The sequence below is a fragment of the Astyanax mexicanus genome, chromosome 13 (assembly GCF_023375975.1).
Source record: "Astyanax mexicanus isolate ESR-SI-001 chromosome 13, AstMex3_surface, whole genome shotgun sequence".
NCBI lineage: Eukaryota > Metazoa > Chordata > Actinopteri > Characiformes > Acestrorhamphidae > Astyanax > Astyanax mexicanus.
The window spans coordinates 44385273-44406327 of record NC_064420.1 but is presented as its reverse complement, the minus strand read 5'-3'; the positions used below and the strand labels follow the sequence as shown (position 1 = coordinate 44406327).

Sequence of the window (21055 nt, the reverse complement as noted above, 5' to 3'; positions counted from 1 at the left end):
CAGAACTCCAGGGTTTTTCCAAAAGAGAAGAGATTTAAGCCTTTCATTTTCAAGAGCTAATTCTGTTTCAGAAATTCTGTTAATTCTTGCATTCACAGCAATTCTGATTAATCTGCCTTTCAGTTTTGTGGAAGATACTGAATTTTTGCAATATTAAAATCCGAAAAAGTGTATTTCAATTATGTACACTTCCAGTTTTAAATAAAGCTGCTTCACTGATTTTTAAATTAGAATTGTTAATTCTAAGAATTAACAATTGTCAGATTAAAAATGTTAAAAATGGTTAACCTGAACAGAAACTTGTGGCTGAGAAACTTGTGGTTGAGGTTTATGAGTAAATGATATGGTCCTAAAATAATATCACAATATTTCAGGGTATTTTTGCAATACATTTTCTTAGTAATATGTCACAACTTTTTTTAATGAATTGCAAGAATATAACACTGCAACAAAATACATCTTATTTTTATTTTAAATAAATACAACAAAACATATTTAAGAATGTTTTGTAAACTGTAACTTACCAAGCCCCTCCTTTTGTATAGTAATATATAAATTGTGTAAAAAAAAATAAAATAAAGTAATGTAACTACAAAAACCTACTACAAAACATTACAGTGACTGCAAAATATATCGTATTGCTTTCATTTGTGGTACGTTAGCAATATGTGACCCAAATATTGATATTTTTACTGAAACATTGGTGAAAGTTTACTAAAGTTACTGCTTCATTACTCTATGTGGTGGCGCTTATCAAATGAATATTGTAAACCTGTGCTGAAGAATATTGTTTGGCAAATTGTGTGAAATTGACACCCAAAAAAAACTCTCATAATATCTGGCCTTAGATTATTTAGAAGTATGTGATCCTCTTAATTAACACAGATGCCGCAAGGTATTGTAGAGAATTTTGTTGTGATACAGTGATTCTGCCATAATCAATATATCACGTTATCATCATTATCATAAACTAAATATCGTGATAATACTGTAGCTTGTGGGCGGCATTTTTCTCGTACTGCTAGAGGCACTACGGAGCACCCTGTAGAAGCACACAGTGTAGAACAGCACCCAAAAAGTGGCACACAGCTCGCTAGATTATGCTAACACACTAAAAGCTCAGCTCTGTGGAGCTCATCCCTCGCTCCATTCTGCCTATGAACAGCACTTTATCCCACATACAGTGATATCCCACATGTGTGAGCATTTGTAAATATTCAAATTCTGATGAACTAATGCTTTGTTCACATCTACTGATCATTAGCTAAAAATATGTTAATGAAAGTTATTATAAAGTGTTACCGAAATCTCAGTACTTGATATATAATCTAACAGGCTTGTGTGTTAATTAAGTTTAATAATTTTACGATGTAGATCTTTATGTTCTGTTTCAACAGCTGTTAAGCTTTGATCTTTATTCATTCAGCTCTTCAGTAACCAATAAGTAACGTATTGCCTTTTTTTTTCTCTCTCTCTGTCTGATATCTCTCTATCATTGCATGGGCTTTTTGTGTGATGCTTTACCAATCATCATCATCATCCTCCTCCTGCTCCATATTCCTCCACCTCCTCCTCCTCTTCCTCTCCCCTGGTTCTCTCTGACTGCGATTGGCCCTCGTAAGGTAAGGAGCCTTATCTTCCTCCACAAAACGCAGCACTGATACGATCACACCACACACGACCGGCTCACCGAGCTCACTGAGCTCACTGTCTCAACCTGCAGCAGTGCTTTCACTAAGCCTCAGTGATCTCTTAGCTCAGTCTGAACCTAACAAGATCAGAGACTCTTCTAAGAGTGGGGTTTCTACAGGGCTGGTGAAGGGTACATTATTAACACAGAGCTCAGGTGATAATGATGGTTGCCAGTCAAGTCAAAAAACTGCAGGCCTGCAGACGAGTTCTCTGGCTCAGTTAATGGCTCAGCATGAGCAGAAAACAGGACAGAACTTCTCTTTTCAGGACAGCAGCTCTCTTTTCTCTAGTCTTGGGCAAAGTCCTCTTCAGTCGTCTTTGACTTCTGGTCTTAGTCTTGGTCTTGGTCTTGGTCTCAGCACTTCTCCAGGTGTTGGCAACCTCCCCATAAGCCCTGCTCCCTCACTCTTGTCCTGCTCTCTGGGAAGTCTGTCTTTGCAGGACCCGAAAGTGGCCGTGCCATTGGGTGGAGTCTCGTTAGGCAGTCTAAGTAATGTTCTGCAGTCTAGTAAGCCAGTGGAAGTGATGAAACCAGGGGGTTCTAGTTGTGCTGGGGGTTTGGGTCAAGGGAAAGGAAGCCCCTCATTGGCCGAACTGATTCAAGCACATCAAAGCAGCAGCCCTGAACTGTTTAGCTCAGTGCTAGGCCCCACAAACACGTCTCAAAACACTATTACAGGAAGTGTACAGTCTGTAAATGATGCTAACAGAGCTAAAACCCATCAGAACAGTTCACAATCACAATCTCCTCCAAAACCAAAACTTATTCCTGCTGCTACTACTAAAGTTCCTCCGGGCTTTTCTGCAGCGCCATCTTTGGCAGACCTTATATCGCAACACCAAACTCCAAAAATAGCACAACACCAACCATTTTCTATGCCTAAGAGGAGTAAAAACGAGAACAAAAATCATAAAGCATCTCCTGAGGTGCATCAAAACGTCCCTCAGAACGTTGATCTTAGCGTGCTAATGTCTCAAACGGCGCCAGGAATTTCTCCTAGTCACCACGACAGCCACTCACCCAGCCATTCTCCCCACCATTTCTCGAGTCGCGATGTCCCCAACGTTTTCGCCGAGCCGTCAGTGTTCGCTCTGACGCTGTGCGTCCGAATGAAGAAGAAAAGCAGGAGCCAGCGCAGCAGCAGCTTGATTCACAAAGCTTTCCTCTACAGCAAGCAGATGACAAGAGTGAAAGAAAGAGTTCAGGGACCACCACTTCATCACATCACTCCGTTCTCCTTCGATACACCGTCCCCCGATGATATCGTCAAGGCCAACCAGAAGAAGGCATTTACCAGAGACTAGAGAGCTGTTACTTTAAGCTGTTCTTTCCTGAGGTTATTTATTGAGTTTATTAAACTGTAATCCAGTTTTAAGGTCCAGTTTTAAGGTCCAGTGATGGCCTCTTTGTTTAAGGAGCAGGACAATGAGAGGCTGTTCAGATCAGCTTGTTTTTTCTTAAAAAAAAAAAAAAAAAAAACAGAATTGATGATAGATAACATTTAGTTTTTTTTTTTAAAGAGTCCAGGGATTTCTTATCTTTTTTGGGAGGAAGAATGTTCAAAGATGTCTAAATCATCTAACCTCAAATGAGCAGGACATAAAACAGGTTAACGCCCTTATTTTGCGTATTTATTAACATTTTTAAACCTTTGGAAAACGCAAAAACAGCTCAATTAGAAATGAAAATAAAATAAAAAAAGAACGTCCCTTAAAATCTTCCCCCAGAATGTTGATTTAAGCACATTGATGTCACAAACATCACATTTTTTTCTCTGTTTTGGTAAATAATGAACATTTTTATTTCAAAGTCCAGTTTTAATGTTCAGTGATGGCCTCTTTATTATAAATTTTCAGTTTTAAACTTTAAACTAAATTGAATTTTAAAGAGTCCAGGAATACCTTCTCTATTTTGGTAGAAGGAATGTGTAAAGATTAAGTTTAAATAATTTAAACTCTAATGAGTAGCTGTAAACTTGACATAACATAACATTAACAAGCATAGACCTGGAATAAATTGAATAGGCCCCTACTTTGCCTATTCACAAACTTTTTAAATTTTTTTGAAAACAAAAAAAACAGCTCTTTCAACGATCTTCTGGCCAAGGCAGTTCAAAAGAAGGCATTTACAAGACACCAGGAAATAGAAGTGGAGGATTTTCATAGGTTTTTTACACAATAATATTTTTTTCAGTCCAGTTTCGAAAAAAAAAAAAAAAAAACAAAACATTTTAACATTAAGAATCTCTTATCTTAGCATGGAAAGAGTTTTATTTCTTAAACTAAACTGAATGCATGACAAACTTAACGTCATAATATGATGATATTTCAGTTTTTAGGAGTCCAGGGATGCCTTCTGTACGTTGGAAGGTAGAATGTTTAATATGTTTAAATCATATAAAAGTAATATAAACTCAAATGAGCAGCTATAAACGTAACCTAACATAAACAAGCATATGAAATAACTGATTGTGGCCCGTTTTTTTTATACTGATTTATGAACGAGCCACATCTCAAAATTTAACCAGGTAAACCACAGACCAATGATCTAAGCATGTACAGATTACTGTATTATTATTATTATTATTATTCTCTCTGAGCATTACTTTTACTTTTACACAGACACTGATATAATTTCTATCATTCTTTTTTAAAGGTCGTTTTGCTTGTATATGGTTTATATTGATGAGATTTTGTTATTATTTTTATAGCACTATAGACTGAATGTATATTTTTGTATAGTAGTCAGTAGTTCTGACTTTTATGGCCTTATTATGGCTTTATTTTGTTATTGCAGACCACAGATTATGGCTGTGTTTATATATGTGTTTGTGTGTGGAAAGAGGTAAATGGAGAAAACAGAGAAAAATAGAAAGAGAGAGAGAAAAGGAAAAATGTGCAGCTGTTCTGCAGCAGTTTTGATGTCAGGACAGGTTCTGGTTTACCACAGACACAGAAAGAAAAGAGAGAGAGAAAAGAAAGAGAAAAAGAGGGAGCACACATTTGGGTTTGGGGACACCTGGAGATTTTCCTTTTTTTGAGTGTGTGTGTAATGATCTGTGCACATGATCACAGTCATACACAAACACACACACTCTTACACACACACTCTTACACACACACATATATATAAATAAACTGATTGAGTACATTCTTGTGCAGCTAATTATAATAGTATGGTTCTGTTTTAAAGAGATGAGACTTTGATTTTTGTAGTGATTTGATATTGAATTTGATGTGCGATCATTTTAATCTCTGTTTTAAAGCACTGATGTACAGCTAAGCGTGGTTTTGATTGATGTGGGTGTAGCCCTGAGGTTTGTGTATGTACTGAAATAAAGATTTGCCTGTTTCATATGCTGAGATTCTGATGTGTGACTGCCTGGGTGGGTCTGGGTGGAGGCATATGTGACACTATATATGTGTGTGTGTGTGGGGGCATGCATGTGTTTGTAAATGTGTTCATGTGCTAATGGGTGTGTGAGCTTGTGGTGTGCATCACGCTGGAAGTGTGTGCATATAAGACGGCCGTGTGTTTCTGTGAGGTCACGCTGAGGTGTAAACACACCCTCGGCGTACGGGGTAAGACAGGCTTTTGCTGTGCACGCTTTTGCTGTGGTATATGACCAACCACAGGTGGAGATGTTCCTCAGCTTAAGCTTTAGTTCTCTACACCACACTCTATGAACTCCTATAAGCTTTATCCTGTTTTTTCTTTGTAGTCAACATTTTTAAATAATCGACATTGTCGAATATATCGACTAATCGTTGCAGCCCTACTTGACAGCATTTTGGATTCTGAGAGGCCTATCAAGTGTGTTAACAGTACCTTGCTGGACCATTATACCATTAAATAAATAAACCATCAACATGTTTCCTGGACAGTAGTAGGTTTTCCATTCACTAAGTAAAGTTTTAAAGCAGAAAAAACTGAAACTCGAACATTGCAACAGACTTTTACATTAGGACAAGGTGAAAAATTGAGTGATGGAAAAGTGTTTTTTTAATAAATTACATATTAAGTTCCCCTGGAGCGTCTTAGTCTTACAATATTCAGTTTTAATCCTTCTACCCGACATACAGTGTATACACAACTACTAAAACCAATATTCCCCAACTACCCTCTACTCCCTAAAGTCCCCCATATACTACCCTACACTAGGCCTGTCACCATATTTTGGGGGCGATATATCATTGCACAAATTATTGTGATAAACGATAAATTATATAAAATGATAAAATTTAGAACAGATTAGCAAAGCAATTATACCCTTTTAAAGACAACACATTTTAATGAATCATAGCTTGGGAAATATAAATATATAAATATAACTTTCTTCATCCTACTGCCATCCATCCGCACTGTGTGTATGGAGTCACAGTTTTTAAAGCATGGCTAAAATAATGTTCACAGTTAGAGTATATGTGAAGAAATATGTAAATAAACACAATAGACAATATCACGATTATCAAATATTATTGAGGTCATGTATATTTATTGTACGATAAATCGATAATGTAATTATCGTGACAGGCCTACCCTACACTACCCTGTTCTACTTAACACTACCCTAAAATTCCCTACACTACCCAATACACTTCAGATTAGACCAGTTCTAGCCTGTTCTACCCTATACCACCCTATTCTACATTGTGATAACCTATACTCAGTATACAACCTTATATTGCACTATACAGCCCCAAACCTCCCTGTACTCCATGCACCACCATACATTCTACCCTATACTACCCTATACTATCCTATACTCCAGGGGTTCTCAACTGGTCCCAGCCCGGTACCCACCTTTATAGAATACAATCTAAACAAATTTCTTTTTAAAATAGCCTTCAAAAACCAATTTAAACATACATGTGCATGCAAAGTGAATTTAAAAGCATTTTTTAAGAAACTGAGGAGGAAAATGAAAACTACATGTATAAAAGTCACTACGATAAAATTATATTTCAAAACTGCACAAAAAAAAATAGTTTTTTACTTATTTACATATACTTGCATTCAGAGCACATAACTAAGAAACTATCTCTCTTTTTTCCCCAAATATAAAAGACGAGTACAAAATCAGATGAGCATTAATTTTTTATGAAAACTCACTTTTAATGTAAACTCTGTAGAGGACCACAATGGAAATAAGTCTTAGTGCTTTATTGTGTTTTAATCCTCAATGATTTGAAGTCCGTAATATCTGTTGTCTGTATGTACTTTTTAAATCATTAAGTAAATTAAATCAATCAATCAATTACATTTTTGTTAAATGCTCAGATTGTGTCCACGACCCACTTTTGGGTTCCAACCCACCAGTTGAGAATCGCTGCTATACTCTATACTCCCCTATACTTCATATATACCACCCTATACTACTCTATACTTCTCTAAACTATCCTGTACCACAGAACGCTACCATATTTTACTGTACAGTACTGTAAATTGTCACTACCATATATTCCATTCACTACACTATACTTCCCAGTACCATTCAAATGTATTAATATAGTGCTTTTAACAACTGATGTTTTAGCAAAGCAGCTTTAAAGAAATGTGGTAAGACCCTATACTACCCTATACTACTAAATCTATCATATCTATCAATACCCTATTACAGCAGACCACTTAAATGTGCAGTGTAGGTTGTGACCAAAGTGCTCAGTATTAATACCCTTCTTTAACATTTTTAACACCAGCAGCCAGTACTAGTCAATGCAGTAGTACGGTATGTTACATCACACCTGCCGTGTCAGGTTCTTCACTGTAGTTTAGTTCAGGTTGAGGCCTGAAAAAGGTGAAAGGTTCGTTCCAGTGCTAGTGTGAATAAAGTGTGAATTAACTGCAACGGTGTTAGTATAGGAGTACCTGCCAAGTGCAGTCAGTGCATCCGGCTGTGCAACGGCATAACTGACTTATCGGCAGACCTGTAGATTGATTCTCATGCTGTGTTCGCTTTTATTCGGATGTTAGATTTTCTACTTGGAAAACTGGGGAAGCCTCATCAACTCGAATTCAGAATCCAAGATGGCTGCACCAACCGTAGTACAATGAGTAGTTCTTCTATCTATTTGTCTCATTAAATCAGTTGAAAACATAGTCCTAATCAACAGCTATCTGTGGACATTTTTTGTGGTGATTTGATGTTGTGTTATGTATTATGTAACTTGAGATAAAAAAAAAATAGGAACATAATTTGGTTGGATTCGCAATAAAGAACACAGGTTAAAAACGTTTAATCCAGTTCAGCTAAACTCCAAAGTCTTCAGCTAACTGTTTTTGAATATACAAAAAAAAATCTAACTTAAAAAGTTATCTTAATGTGTAACTGGATTAATGCAACACTTGATGTGATGTCCAAGAAATCCTAGATCTAACATATAACTTCAGAGGTAAATTAAATGTAGTATTACTCCTATGGACCCTGTTCCTACAAAATGGCAACTTTACAAGTGCAGGAAAAATCCCTCTTAACTTTACCCCCCATTAAGAACAGTCTGATTGATGTTTTTACGTACACTGTGGTTCATTATTGCATGCTAGCATTGCGATACTTTGGGCTATATTGAATTGTTACCCTTGTATTATGATGCAGAAATCATGAGAATCGTGTCAATGCACAGGTATAATTAAGGATACAAAGAAATTAACATTTTAAATGTAGCTGAACAAAATAAAACCATTTTTTGCTGGTTTTCTTTTTTTTTACATAAATTAATAAATTAATAAATTAAATAGACTAATTCGTATCAATTAGTTGTCTATATTGGTCCAAAGTAACAATTCTTTGCTGAAATGTTTAAATGTATTATTTGCTTTACTTTTCAAAAAAACAATTCATTCACATTCACATGTTCATTTTACATGTTTCGGTCCATCCTCACTAGTACTTATTACAAGCCTATTTACCACCCTGTTATTTTATGCCAGAACATTTTGTAAAAAAACACCTTTCTTAACTTACAATGGAAGTCAGTGTTAAAACATTTTCATTCAATTACAATTTGCATTTCTATTGGTATTTGTATAATTAAATGTTAATACAGTTGAAATCACTGCCTGACAGGTGCTTGGGCCACAGAGACTTCGTTAATTGCTGGCTAGTATCACATATATGTCAGTATTTTGGATTATAACCCCTGTTTTATGATGCATTTTGCCAGTTCACAGCCCTAATAACCAGTTTAAAAAATGTTCAAATGCTGATTACAAGTCTGCAGGGGTTGGTCAATGAAACTGAAACACCTGGTCTTAGACCACAATCATTTATTGTGGTGACGGACAGTTCTGGTGGAAACAGGAGAGTTGAGGTGCACACTGAATTCTGTCGTGATTTGATCAGCCGTGGTTTTATGTTTTTTGGATACAATTCGGGTTAGCACCTGAACATCCCTTTCAGACAGCTTCCTCTTACAGCGTCCACAGTTAATCCTGTTGGATGTGGTTGGTCCTACTTGGTGGTTTGCTGATATTACCCTGGATACCGTGGCTCTTGATACATCACAAAGACTTGGTGTCTTGGTCACAGATGCGCCAGCAAGACGTGCACCAACAATTTGTCCTCTTTTGAACTCTGGTATGTCACCCATAATGTGCATTGCAATATTTAGAGCAGAACTGTGCTCTTACCCTGCTAATTGAACCTTCACACTCTGCTCTTACTGATGTAATGTGCAATTAATAAAGATTGAACACCAGGCTGCTCCAATTTAGCCATGAATCCTCCCACACTAAAATGACAGGTGTTTCAGTTTCATTGTCCAACCCCTGTATTTAGCACCTTGTTTTTTTCCTGTTAGAATATAGGAAAACACATTTTTAACATTCAATTGTATAATTGTATTGTGAGATATGATATATCATATCAGCATATTCTTGTCAGTAGACATCCCTAATAAATAAATAAAGGGATTTGTTCTATTTATTATTTTACCCTTATAGTGTAGAAAAGACATTTAACATAATTTCTGTTGCATGTCAGGGTAAAATTATTTGATTGCTCTTAATTACTAGTCATAACTATTGGTCGATTCATTGTGAAATTTTGACCCAATGTAAAGAACAGCTGCCTGCCAGGTGCTTTGATACAGGATTCAGCTCATCAGTTGTTTGTTGATCTGCTTAAGAAATAAAACAGAAATGTGTAGCGCATTAGTGCATTTTGGGTTCCCCAGGGTTAACCACTGGGCCCACTGTTCTTTAGCATCTCCCTCCCTCTGTCTGCTAAAAGTAGATTAAGGGACTTGACACTTGCCTTGTTTTACTTTGCGGTCTTCACTGCATGCATTGGTGTTATTGGGAAGGTCACTAACTTTTTTGCAAGTTTGTTCTCTTGCTTTTTAAACTTTTTATATGATTTCATAATCCTGATTTCCATGTCTTCGTGTGCCAAAAATATTAAAATGATCCACCCTTTAATTTTAAATAGTTATTCAGTTTTCGGTTTTATGCCTTTTTTTTTATTTACACGGAAACAAGCACTGCAGACTTATTATTAACTCTGTGTGTGCCGTGACGAACGTGGGTTAAAAACAGGAAAGACTGCTGTTAAACTGATGGCCTGCATCTGTATCTCTCTTTCTCAGTCTCTGTCTATTTTTCTTCCTTTCTTTTCTTGCACTCTCGTGCTCTACACACACTATCTTTATGCCATCTGACCACCTTAGTTTCTCCTCTCTCCCTCTTTATATTTTTCTGTCTTGCTGCCTTTCTTTGCCACCTACACAGGAAAAAGTGACTCTCTCACAGCTGGCCGTCTGCCGCTGCTTTTCTCTGGGTTTTTTGCACTTTGTGGGTTTTGCTAAAATGTCGATATGCCGTGTTCTTGAGCGGTGCAGAGTTCTATAAATTGGTCATAGAGTAAAAAAGCAAGAGAAAAACTCAGGCTGACAGCCAGTGAGAGGTTAGTGACCGACCTCCTCTGCAGACCACACTTTACCGTGCCACCATTCAGATGCAGTCATTAACCTCTCACTCTCTCTCTCTCTCTCTCTCTCTCTCTTTTGCTGTCTGAGGTCGCAAATTAATTTGAGATGGTTTGAAATCAGTTCATGGGGATTACACAGATTTGTCAGTGCTGAGTCCCTACAGCGGTCTTAAAACCCCTAAACTTTAAGGGCCTGTATGTGGGTCCATGTTGTACATAGCCACAAAACGTGCATATTAGTTAGCATCTAATTATAGTATTTACTCCTGTGTTAAAGCAGTGTTTTTGAGTTATTTGCCAATTTGGAAGAGGAAAAAAATTTATTCCTTACAAAATTATACAGGTCATCTTTGTTTAAATACCGTAAAACTGTAACCATACCACAAAACTGTTTTTTTTTTTTTTTAAAGAGAATTGACTTTTGGTGTAGTAAAACATAATAAAAAGTACTTACCTTTGTTGTCTGAGATCCGATAAGCTTGTATGTTTTGCCCAGCACTCTGTACAACGGGCATATCGGGGCAATTTTACACCGGAGTTCTCTTTTTGTGACATTTGTCTTTTTTTTTAAATTTAGAAAGTTTTATATACAATTATAAGCAATTTGAATTTATGCAGAAAAAAGCAGGTCAGTTTCTTTTTTCTTAAAAAGTACAATGTGTTTGAAATGACAGTGGTGTTTTTTCACATTCACTGTGAAAGCAGCTTAATATGGAACCATGGTTTGTGTACTAACACTGTGTTAAAGCGTCAGTCTGTAAGTTTTGATGTATTAGGGGATATAGAGACCTCTCTGGTGAGAGTGTGAAAGTGCACACAGTATGTGGAAGACTACTTGGTTTTAGAACTATAGAATAATTATAGAATTCTAGAATTATTGAATGCAGGTAATGCATAAGAATATTATTTTATTTGTTTAAATAATTTGATAAAATTGTGGAACCTACCAGACCACTCATTTTTAGAATGAATATATTAGATATTACAGCTATTACAGATATTACAGATATTCTGCTAAATATATACTGCTTTCAGTATATATATAAAAAACTTAGGAAAACCCCCTCTTTAATTAAGCCACTGAATAACAAGCCATACATGTGATTTAAATGAGCGTGTTGTAAACATGAACTTTAACAACAGCACTTGTGTATTTGTGTGGATGTGTGAATGATGTTTGCTTGTTTCACCAACAAGCAAACATCATTGTGTGTGTGTGTGTGTGTGTGTGTGTGTGTGGACGTTTTAGTGGTGAGCTGCTAAGGGTTTGGGGATTCCCCTGTTGTACTGAATGGATGATGTACCAGTGAAAATGAAGCCGAGGTGGAAAGTAAGGATGCAGCAGTGTGTGGCAGATGGAGAGAAGATACAGGTTGTTTTTGTTTAAAAGACTGTAGTATTTTTCCCTGTTTTGTAGCCTGGTCCTGCTGTGTGGAACCTGTCACAACAGCTCCTCCTCCTGGACCCTTAAAGCAGCTTTCTTTCTTTCTCAAACTGCAGGCTTCATTATTCAGGGAAGTGTTTGTGTGTGTTTGTGTGTGTGTGTGTGTTTGTGTGTGTATGTATAGATCATAATATTAATCATGATAAAAAAAATATATATATAATTCTGATATTTCTTCTGCTTTTTTGGGAAGAAAGCACAAATGGTTGTGTTTTCATGATTTGTTGTTTATTTATTATATAACATTTTACAATAAGGATACCCTAATATTTTAAGGTATTATTTTTAAGGTATATATTATTAATATATTAATTAATATTAACAGTACTTATGACCGTAATAAATGTATGTTTAATTAATCAATCAATCAACCTACCTTTATTTCCACTCGCGAATTTTTCGCGAACATTGAAGGTATCCCTCATTTTTACAACTTTACAACTTTTACCAAACTAAAGGGACTGAAAAATAAGTTTAAATTCTAAAGACAAGAAAACAATTTAAGATTTAATTAAGAAGAAATAAAATAAAATTGAAGGTTACCCTCAATGTGTTACCAAGTGGAAATAAAGGTTGATTGATAAACATTTGTTAAATGGTTAATTAATGCCTCATATCTAATTAATTGACTTTACTTAAGACATTTATTAAACCATTATAATTACTGCATCTTAATGTTTAATATTGTTGTAAATATTAATGAATTCTGACATTAGTTAACAAAATGATTAATAATATGTTCAATAATGTAAATTAATATTTTTTAAGACCTTCTGTTGTAAGCAGACATTTAGGACATTTGGAAAAAGGAAAAATATAAAAAGATATAAGATTAAATGCATATTTTAGCTTTAATAAAAAGTAATCTACCATATGAACAGCAGAAACACCGCTTTTACATTGCTACCTAAAAGCACTTGTACACCACTAGCCTCTGGTAACTTTCTAACGGGATCAAATGCTTTATAAAAATTAACCAGCATTTCAGTTTAGTGGTTTATTTCATGCTTTGATGTGATAACGTAGACAGCAAATATATATATATATATCTCATTAACGATAGATTTTCAAACATTGGTGAAATAGTTTTTTTTGCGTCTATTAAATTGAGTGAGTAATAATTAGCTATACTCTCTGAGAGTATAAAAATATTCTGTTGTTAAGTGTTAGAGGTTGTTTGTCTCAGTTTGAGCTTTCTCTTTTTTCCTCTCTGTGGTGCTGCGGGTAACTGACAGATAAACAGTGCTGAATTGTGGGGATTAGACAAAATCAGCTCTCAGTTGTATTTGACTAGGCCTAGATCCGTTTTCCTAGGAAGAGTGCATTTACATATCCTGCTGGGTGTGGGTGTGGGTGTGTGTGTGTGGGGTGAGAGCTTGGAGGGATGGAGTTTGTTTTTGTTCAAGCTTTCCTTCAGGCCAGAAAGGCCAGGCTGAAAAGTGTTGATATTATTGGTTCACCCAGTTCTTTATAGCAGGCCATACTCATTAAAAGGGGACATATTATGCAAAACACAATTTTTGTGTGCTTTTGTATTTCCACTTGGGCCCCTATGGCCATGCCAAGCTCGGAAAAAAAAAAAAAAAAATCCATCCATCTGTTTTCTGTGAATGGTGTCAGGAAAGTCTGGTGTCAGAAATCATATGAGCTTCTATGAGCCGTTTAGATGCTCCCTTATTGTGACGTCACAATAATAATAATAAAAAAAACCTTTATAGAATCACCCTGGCACCACCCATCACCCATCAACCATCAACCCCCACCAGAGCCTCACCCACTAGATCAGTTGAAGAAACGCCATTTTAGTCTGCTGGTTTTACCAGCGCCATGTGCTACGGCTATGGTTAGTGGTATATATTATATAAAAATATTAATGTTTTAAATGAAGGCTTTAATAAGTAGGGGTTTATTTGTCTCACAAAATTAAACAATATATGAAGAAATCGGACTTCATTAGCAGAAAAACAGCTAAAGAACATAATCAATAGACCTTAAAAATATATACGCCAACAACTTTAACACAACTTCCTTTGCAAAATAGAAAAAATATTTTAAATAGTTCCATAAACACTTCCGAGATCCAGAATTTTTATTTATTTATTTATTTATTTTTCAAAATTTTCCCATTTTCTCCCCAATTTACACAGCCAATTACCCAACCCACTCATTAGGACTCCCCCTATCACTAATGATGCCCCAACACAACAGGAGGGTGAAGCCTAACACATGCTTCCTCCGATTCATGTGAAGTCAGCCAACGCATTACCGAGCAGCATCACAGCGCGCTTGGAGGAAAACACAGCGGCTCGGCTCCGGTACATCAGCTCACAGACGCCCTGTGCTGCAGACATCACCATAGGAGTGATGTGGGGAGAGAGCGCCATCTACCCACCCAGAGGGAGCAGGGCCAATTTTGCTCCCTCTAACGCCGGCAGCTTGATGGCAAAGCTGCATGAGCAGGGGTTTGAACCTGTGACCTCACGCTCAGAGACCCAGAAATTTTAACAGTTTGTCCAAACGTCCTTCAGACTGGGTGACTGGGGGCATAATTTACCCTTATAAATCGCTTTTTCCAGCGTTATCCAGCTCAAAGTAGCTCCACACCTCCTTGCTAGAATCTGGAGAGCCCTGACATTTAAAATGAGGCATTAATAACTTAAAAAGGGCAGAAGAAGCTAATTAAAAACCACTGTTTACATCCCATAATGCTAGATTCAGCTCAGAGAGCCGCCATTACTGAACTGATAATAACATAGACGTACATACATAGACTCTGTATAGCGTAGCAGCCGGTGCCAGGAGGATCGTCACCCAGTCTGAACGGTTTTTGGACAAACTGTTAAGACTTCTGGATCTCGGAAGTGCATGTTGCAGTGTTCCCCCTGCTCTAAGTCCCAGTTCATCCCAGTAAAAAAAATATAATTAACTTGTGAGCTGCAGAAGGAATGTTGGCTAGCTAAGGAAACTAAAATAATTGTGATTCAGAAAGTAGAGCTACTGCTGGATTATTTGTTAAAAGGCCTTTGTCTTGTGTTGTACTATATTGTAGCTGCTCTGTTTTATTTGCTCTTGTTGATTCACAGTTTTTACAACTTTAAATTTGTGTAATTTTTGCGAAAATGTTTGAGTAGGTAGATGATTGAAAACATGTCTATACATTTATTGATGTGTGTTCTTTCTTGAGGGTAGATATGTTGTGGGTGTGGCTGTCTGTGTGTGTGTGTGTGTGTTGGTGCAGGTGAAGGTGAAGGATTATCTCTGCCCCCACACCACTTCCTGGCCTTGTGGCTGTGCCTGCAGAGTCAGGTGTTTGAATGTGTGTGTTGGGGAGATAAACGTTGGTTTGCTGTGTGTGTGTGTGTGTGTGTGTGTGAGGGGGGGGGGGGGTTTGGTGTGGGAATAAGGGCAAGTGTCACTAGAAACACTTTGTTGTGGTTTTGCATTAGTAAATATGTTTTTTAGGGGGGTGTAGAGTGGGGTAGTGAGATAATTAGTGGAGGGAATTGTTATAGGCCTTTTCAAATATTGTCCATATTACATTATTTATTACTTTAGTAAAGATCTGTATTACTTATGTAAATTGTTGTTTGAATACCGAGATCAATATATAAAGCCACAGCCAAAGAAGAAGAAAAAGGTCATGAGCAACAATAAATGATTAAACATTTAGTCTATATATATGTATATATATAATATTCTCGTCATGAAGTTGTAGAGGTTCCTAATGGAGTCCTGTGATGATCCATCCTGTGTAGTTCAAATATTCTCACACAGTTCCTGCAGATTGTGTGGTATGTGTGGGTGGGAGTGTTGATAGCTCGAGAGATGGCAGCAGTGTGTGGACAAGCATTGTCCTGTTGTAGTCCTTATAGGCTCTAAGCTGTCTCCATTGATCAAACGTATTTCCAATATTTACGTACTCTGAACATAGAATAGGTCTGGCCATGTGGCTGGCTATGGTATTGCATTTTTGTCTTAAAAGAAAGCTCTTAATATGGCAGCAGTTTATGGATGAGCATTTCCTGTTGAAATACTGTTAAAAAACTAGTTGCAGGACTTATTTACGTATCAAAATGTTTCGTCAGTCGTTTAAAAAAATGTAATCAGATTAATCACAACAATATTCTGTGATTAAGTGTGATTAATTGCACTTTTTCTTCCTAAAACAAGTTTTTATAGTGGATATTAAAAAAAAATGTAAAATGCAATTATATTTATTCTAGTGGTGTCAAATAAAATACTAGTATATACTTGTATGTTTAAGGAGAGATAAAGACAACATGGTGCGCTGGAATAAAGAATGCATGATAAATTAGATGAAGGAAACTCTTTTGTTTTAACTTTATTATAAACATCTCAGCTTGGTTGTAAGGATTTCTGAATCACTTAATTTGCTGATTATTTAATGTTGTTTTCACACCTGTAGTTGTGAAAGTTTCTATGGGAGTTTTGGTTTGGTTTCACACAGGCATAAAAACCTAAACGCACCAAAATGCACACCAATAAACTACGCAAGCACATCGTCTCCTCTGATTGGTCAGAGCTGCATATAGTAAAAAGATTTTGTGTTCCAGCGCGTATATCTCTGCAGTGTGAAGCTGCTTTAACACTGAACGCTAAAAAATTGGAGCTGTGCTTTTAAACACTGTTTTCAATGGGATGTGCATCGCAGAGTTGCACGGCTGCAAGCAGTGAGCACTGCACATGCGTCGTTCAGTATGACACAGCATTGAGCAGCAGAGACCGCATCATAGCTGTGGTAATTAGCGTTATTATCTGGCTAATATATCGGTTTAAACTGTGCCTTATCAGCAGTTTACCTCAATTAAAAAGGATTAAAGTTAATAGTTGGGATGTCTCCTCTGCCATTATGTTGTCTGTGTTGGAGCTTTTCAGTCAATCTTGATGATGGTGTGATTAACTGTGTTAAAATAATAATAAGAATAATCAAAATGTCTGTAGCTCAACGTCTCTTAAATCAGAAGCCACCACAGTTCAAGCACCTCTGCCGGCTGTTTAGTGTATGAGGTGTAGCTCTTCTTTCATCTCGCCCAGAAACTCACCAATTCTCCAGTGAGATTCTTTTTCAAGCCTTTGTGTTAGGTCACGTGTTTCACAGTGTGCTATACACTGTACTTTTGTAACAGTAACTGTATAGGACTGTATAAAAGATACCTACTCTGCACAATTGTTGTAAGCTGAAAAGCATTTCGGAGTGAACAACACGTCCAAATTTGAGGTGAGTGGGCTACTGCAGCAGAAGTCCCTATTGGGTTCTAATATTGGGTTATCTGCCTAGAACAGAAAGCTGAGGCTGCAGTGAGCTCAAGCTTACCAACACCGGACAGTTAAAAACTGGAGAAATGTTGGCTGATCTGATGATTCTTAGTTTCTACAGAGGCACACAGTTGGTAGGTTAATAATACATGTCAACTTGCCGTTTCGCCTGAACACATCCTATTCATTTCAGTGGAGAGATCTGATGCAAGGTGTCCTATTTCTGTCCTAATTTCTCCATCTTCTAATGACATGATGCGCCAAAGATGACTCAAAGCAAAAGTTGTATCAAACTGGTTTCATGAACATGACTACGAGTTTAGTCTTTGATCTTCAGTGGCCATCCCATTCAACAGGTCTGAGTGAGCTCTGAATTGTGTAACATTTATATCAACACGGACCACAATCTCAAAGGAATTGTTCTAACAACCTGATCAAGCCAAGAATGAGCAATTCCAAGAATTCCTAATATAATAAACGTTGAAAAATGATATAAATTTACTTAAATTTTCATTTTAATGCCCTTGTCTGGTTGCCAATGTGTTAGGTTTGATAAGTCAAAGCACGCTTCGAAATCCGTCTGCCCTTCCTAGCGATGATTGAGCAGGTTCTTATTAATTTTTGTTGAGTCATCCTGAACATATATTTTCCCCATGCCCTTTAATGTAAAATTTCTTGGTTGGTTTACCCCCAGGAAAACTGGGTTATCTCTCTTCTAAAGACAGTAGATGTATCGTTATAGGAGACCTCTGATCTCCTGACCCTAGATGTCACCAAGGAATATCTACCTTTTGTGTTGTAAACAATCATCTCTGTTTGAACTCCCTGCTAGATGTTGACTGAGGATCTTTGGCATTTTGACTGTTAGCTACTGGACAGGGTGGAAGGTTTGCTGCTGTTGTTTATTTTGGATATTAGAGCTGGGAATGAAGTTACACACAAGTTTACTCAGTTTCAGTCACATCAGATATCAGCTGTCATTGTCAGCATTGTCCCAGGACTGCATTGGTAAAGATACCAGTTGATAACGATGCAGTATACTGTATTTTGTGCATCTAAACAGCATGGAAACCTGTCCACAGATAGAAGTTGGATGGTACTCTGTGTATCACTGATATAATGAGACAGAAATAGATATAACTGTTGATAAACCGTAAACACTACTGCTTTAACTACTGTTGTTGGGAGATGCAGCTTCCATCTTTTATTCTGAACTCAGCATTAGACTCCTTTCAGGGTTAGGCGCTCGGACTGTCTCTCCCTTTCGCTCTCTCTCTCTTTTGCTTGTGCCATCCCTCTGTCTGTCTCTCTCTTTCACTCACACCGTCTGTCTGTCTCTCTCTTTCGCTTACGCCATCTGTCTGTCTCTCTCTCTCTCTGCTTGTGTTGTCTTTCTGTCTGTCTCTCTCTCTCGCTTTCTCTCTCTCTATTTCGTTCATGCCGTCGGTCTGTCTGTCTCTTTGTCTCTCTCTTTCGCTTATGTCGTCTGTCTGTGTCTCTCTCTCATACGTTCACTCCGTCTGTCTGTCTCTTTCACTTGTGTCGGCTGTCTGTCTGTCTCTCTTTCACGTTCACACCGTCAGTCTCTGTCTCAGCTGTATCCCTTTCACTCACGCCGCCTGTCTCTGTTTCATTTGGGCCGTCTGTCTGTCTGTCTCTCTGTCTCTTTGTCTCTCTCGCTTGTGCAGTCTATCTGTCTTTCATTTGCTCTGTCTGTCTCTCTGTCTCTCTCTTTTGCTTGGGCCGTCTGTCTGTCTCTCTCTCTTATGTTCATGCCGTCTGTCTTTCTGTCTTAGCTGTCTCAGCTCTCTCTCTCTCTCGCGGCACCTGTCTGTCTCTTTCATTCACGCCGTCTGTCTGTCTGTCTCAGCTGTCTCTCTCTCTGAGATATTATGATAGTGTAAAAAAGCTCTAGTTCTAAAAGCTCTAGATCTAAACCACACTAAACTATTATTACTGTCCCTCACATTAATACAGGGAAATTCCAGCATTTAAACAAAAATCATGGTTTTAATTCATTTTTAAGTGATTGACACCACTATTATATTTTAATTCTTAACCTCTAATGCTGTTATTACTTAAAAAGAACTCAAACACAGAAATGCATCCAGTAATATGATCAGGAAAATATATTTGTAGTTTAAGCAGTTAGAGTAATGCTGTTGTTGACAGTAGCAGATAACCCTGGTTTCAAGCATGTAATAAAAGAGCTTTAGCCCAGTTACAACATTACATCCCAAAAAACAAAACATGATTATAATAAAGATTCATTATTATTATTAAGTAAATAAAGGTGAAGCTATACAGAATGCCCAGCCTCTATATTGTCTCCACCAAACGTACCGAAAACGTACTAAACCGTTGGGTTTATACCAAGGTGTGAATCGAACCATAAATTTTCTGTACCCTTAAACTCCTACTGTATATACATTTTTACTGTATATAAATTCCTTTTTTTCTTTTAATTTAGGACTTTTCTCGAGCAAAGGAAAATCACAGCAATATTTTTCTGATTATGGCACAGTGTTTTTATTCTTGAACTTTATGTCTTTTTTTCCCCCAGAGTTCAGCTCATCTTCTCATCTTCTTCCTTCACCATGCACAGTAACAGACTTTTTGCACTGGGGTGTGCCCAAGCTTTTGCAGGCCACGGTAGACAAACATCTCCTAGAGATATAAAAACATACTGAGAAAAAAAGGCAAATAAGGTTTGGTTGGTTTTTAGGCTATTTTTGACCTAGCAGGAGGTGTGAATCATTTCAGAAGGTAGAGTGCAGAGTCTCAGAGTTCTCAAAAACGGTGATGATGGAGGTTTCACAACTGAGTATATCTGCTTCTCGTCCCAGCGCAAGTGTGTGAGTGTGAGTGTGTGTGTGTGTGTCTTATTGAAGTAAATGTGGATGCTCTTATGCCATTGGTGCACACTCAGTGTGTGACTGTTGTTGACGCGGGCACAGTTAACACTTTCCTGGCCAGAGCGCTGCAGCTCAGAGAGAGATGACTGGCTGTGGCTCTGAAAACTGACTCTGCACTACTGGTATGACGTGACGGGCGGAAAGCCCAGTTACCTTAGAGGGAAATGTTCTCTCTCTCTCTCTCTTTTTTTCTCTCTCATCCTTTCCCCAGCTATTGCTTGTTACCTTGTGTCTGTGCAGCTCATGACTCATGAATTTCAGTAAGTCTGTGAAACTTGAGGCGGCACATTAAACAAGGGTTTAGCGCTGACCAAGTGAAGAGTACCTGTCAACCCTTTAAACGTTCAGAAACACCAACTTACTCATTCATTTTATTTTATTATTTTCCACATTGTAGATATATTATATTTGAGACATCAAAACTATAAAGGAACACCTATGGAATTATGTGGGGAAAAAAAGTGTTAAAACACCTCAGAACAGGGGTGTCCAAACTACGGCCATTTGCGGCCCGTTTCCTTTTTTGAAGCGGCCCGCGAGGTATTTTAGAAATAGAATGAAAGTTGGCCCGCTGTTAAGCTGGTTTTTATAGTGTTCAAAGTTTATAGATTCAAAGTTTGAACGCTAGGTGTCAGAAACGGGGCCAAAGAGTCTAAAAGCGGAGAGAGTGCGCAGTTCTAGCGCAAAAAAAAAACGGGCCAAAGAGTCTAAAAGCGGAGAGAGTGCGCAGTTCTAGCGCAAAAAAAACGGGCCAAAGAGTCTAAAAGCGGAGAGAGTGCGCAGTTCTAGCGCAAAAAAAA

The 21055-nt window shown here is 37.4% G+C and overlaps 1 protein-coding gene across 2 annotated transcripts in view; it reads left to right on the top strand.

The window, feature by feature from the left end:
- The window catches only part of hbs1l (HBS1-like translational GTPase), a 58235-nt gene that overhangs the window by 5314 nt on the left and 31866 nt on the right, over nt 1–21055 (top strand). Inside the window, exon 5 of one of the 2 annotated variants that reach the window (XM_015608026.3) lies at nt 1628–5049. The exons of the other annotated variant lie outside the window; for it this stretch is intronic. Coding sequence (XP_015463512.3) covers nt 1628–2997 — 1370 coding nt within the window. The 3' untranslated portion in view covers nt 2998–5049. Of the gene's footprint in view, nt 1–1627; nt 5050–21055 lie in introns of those variants that run through there. 2 annotated transcript variants of the gene reach the window in all.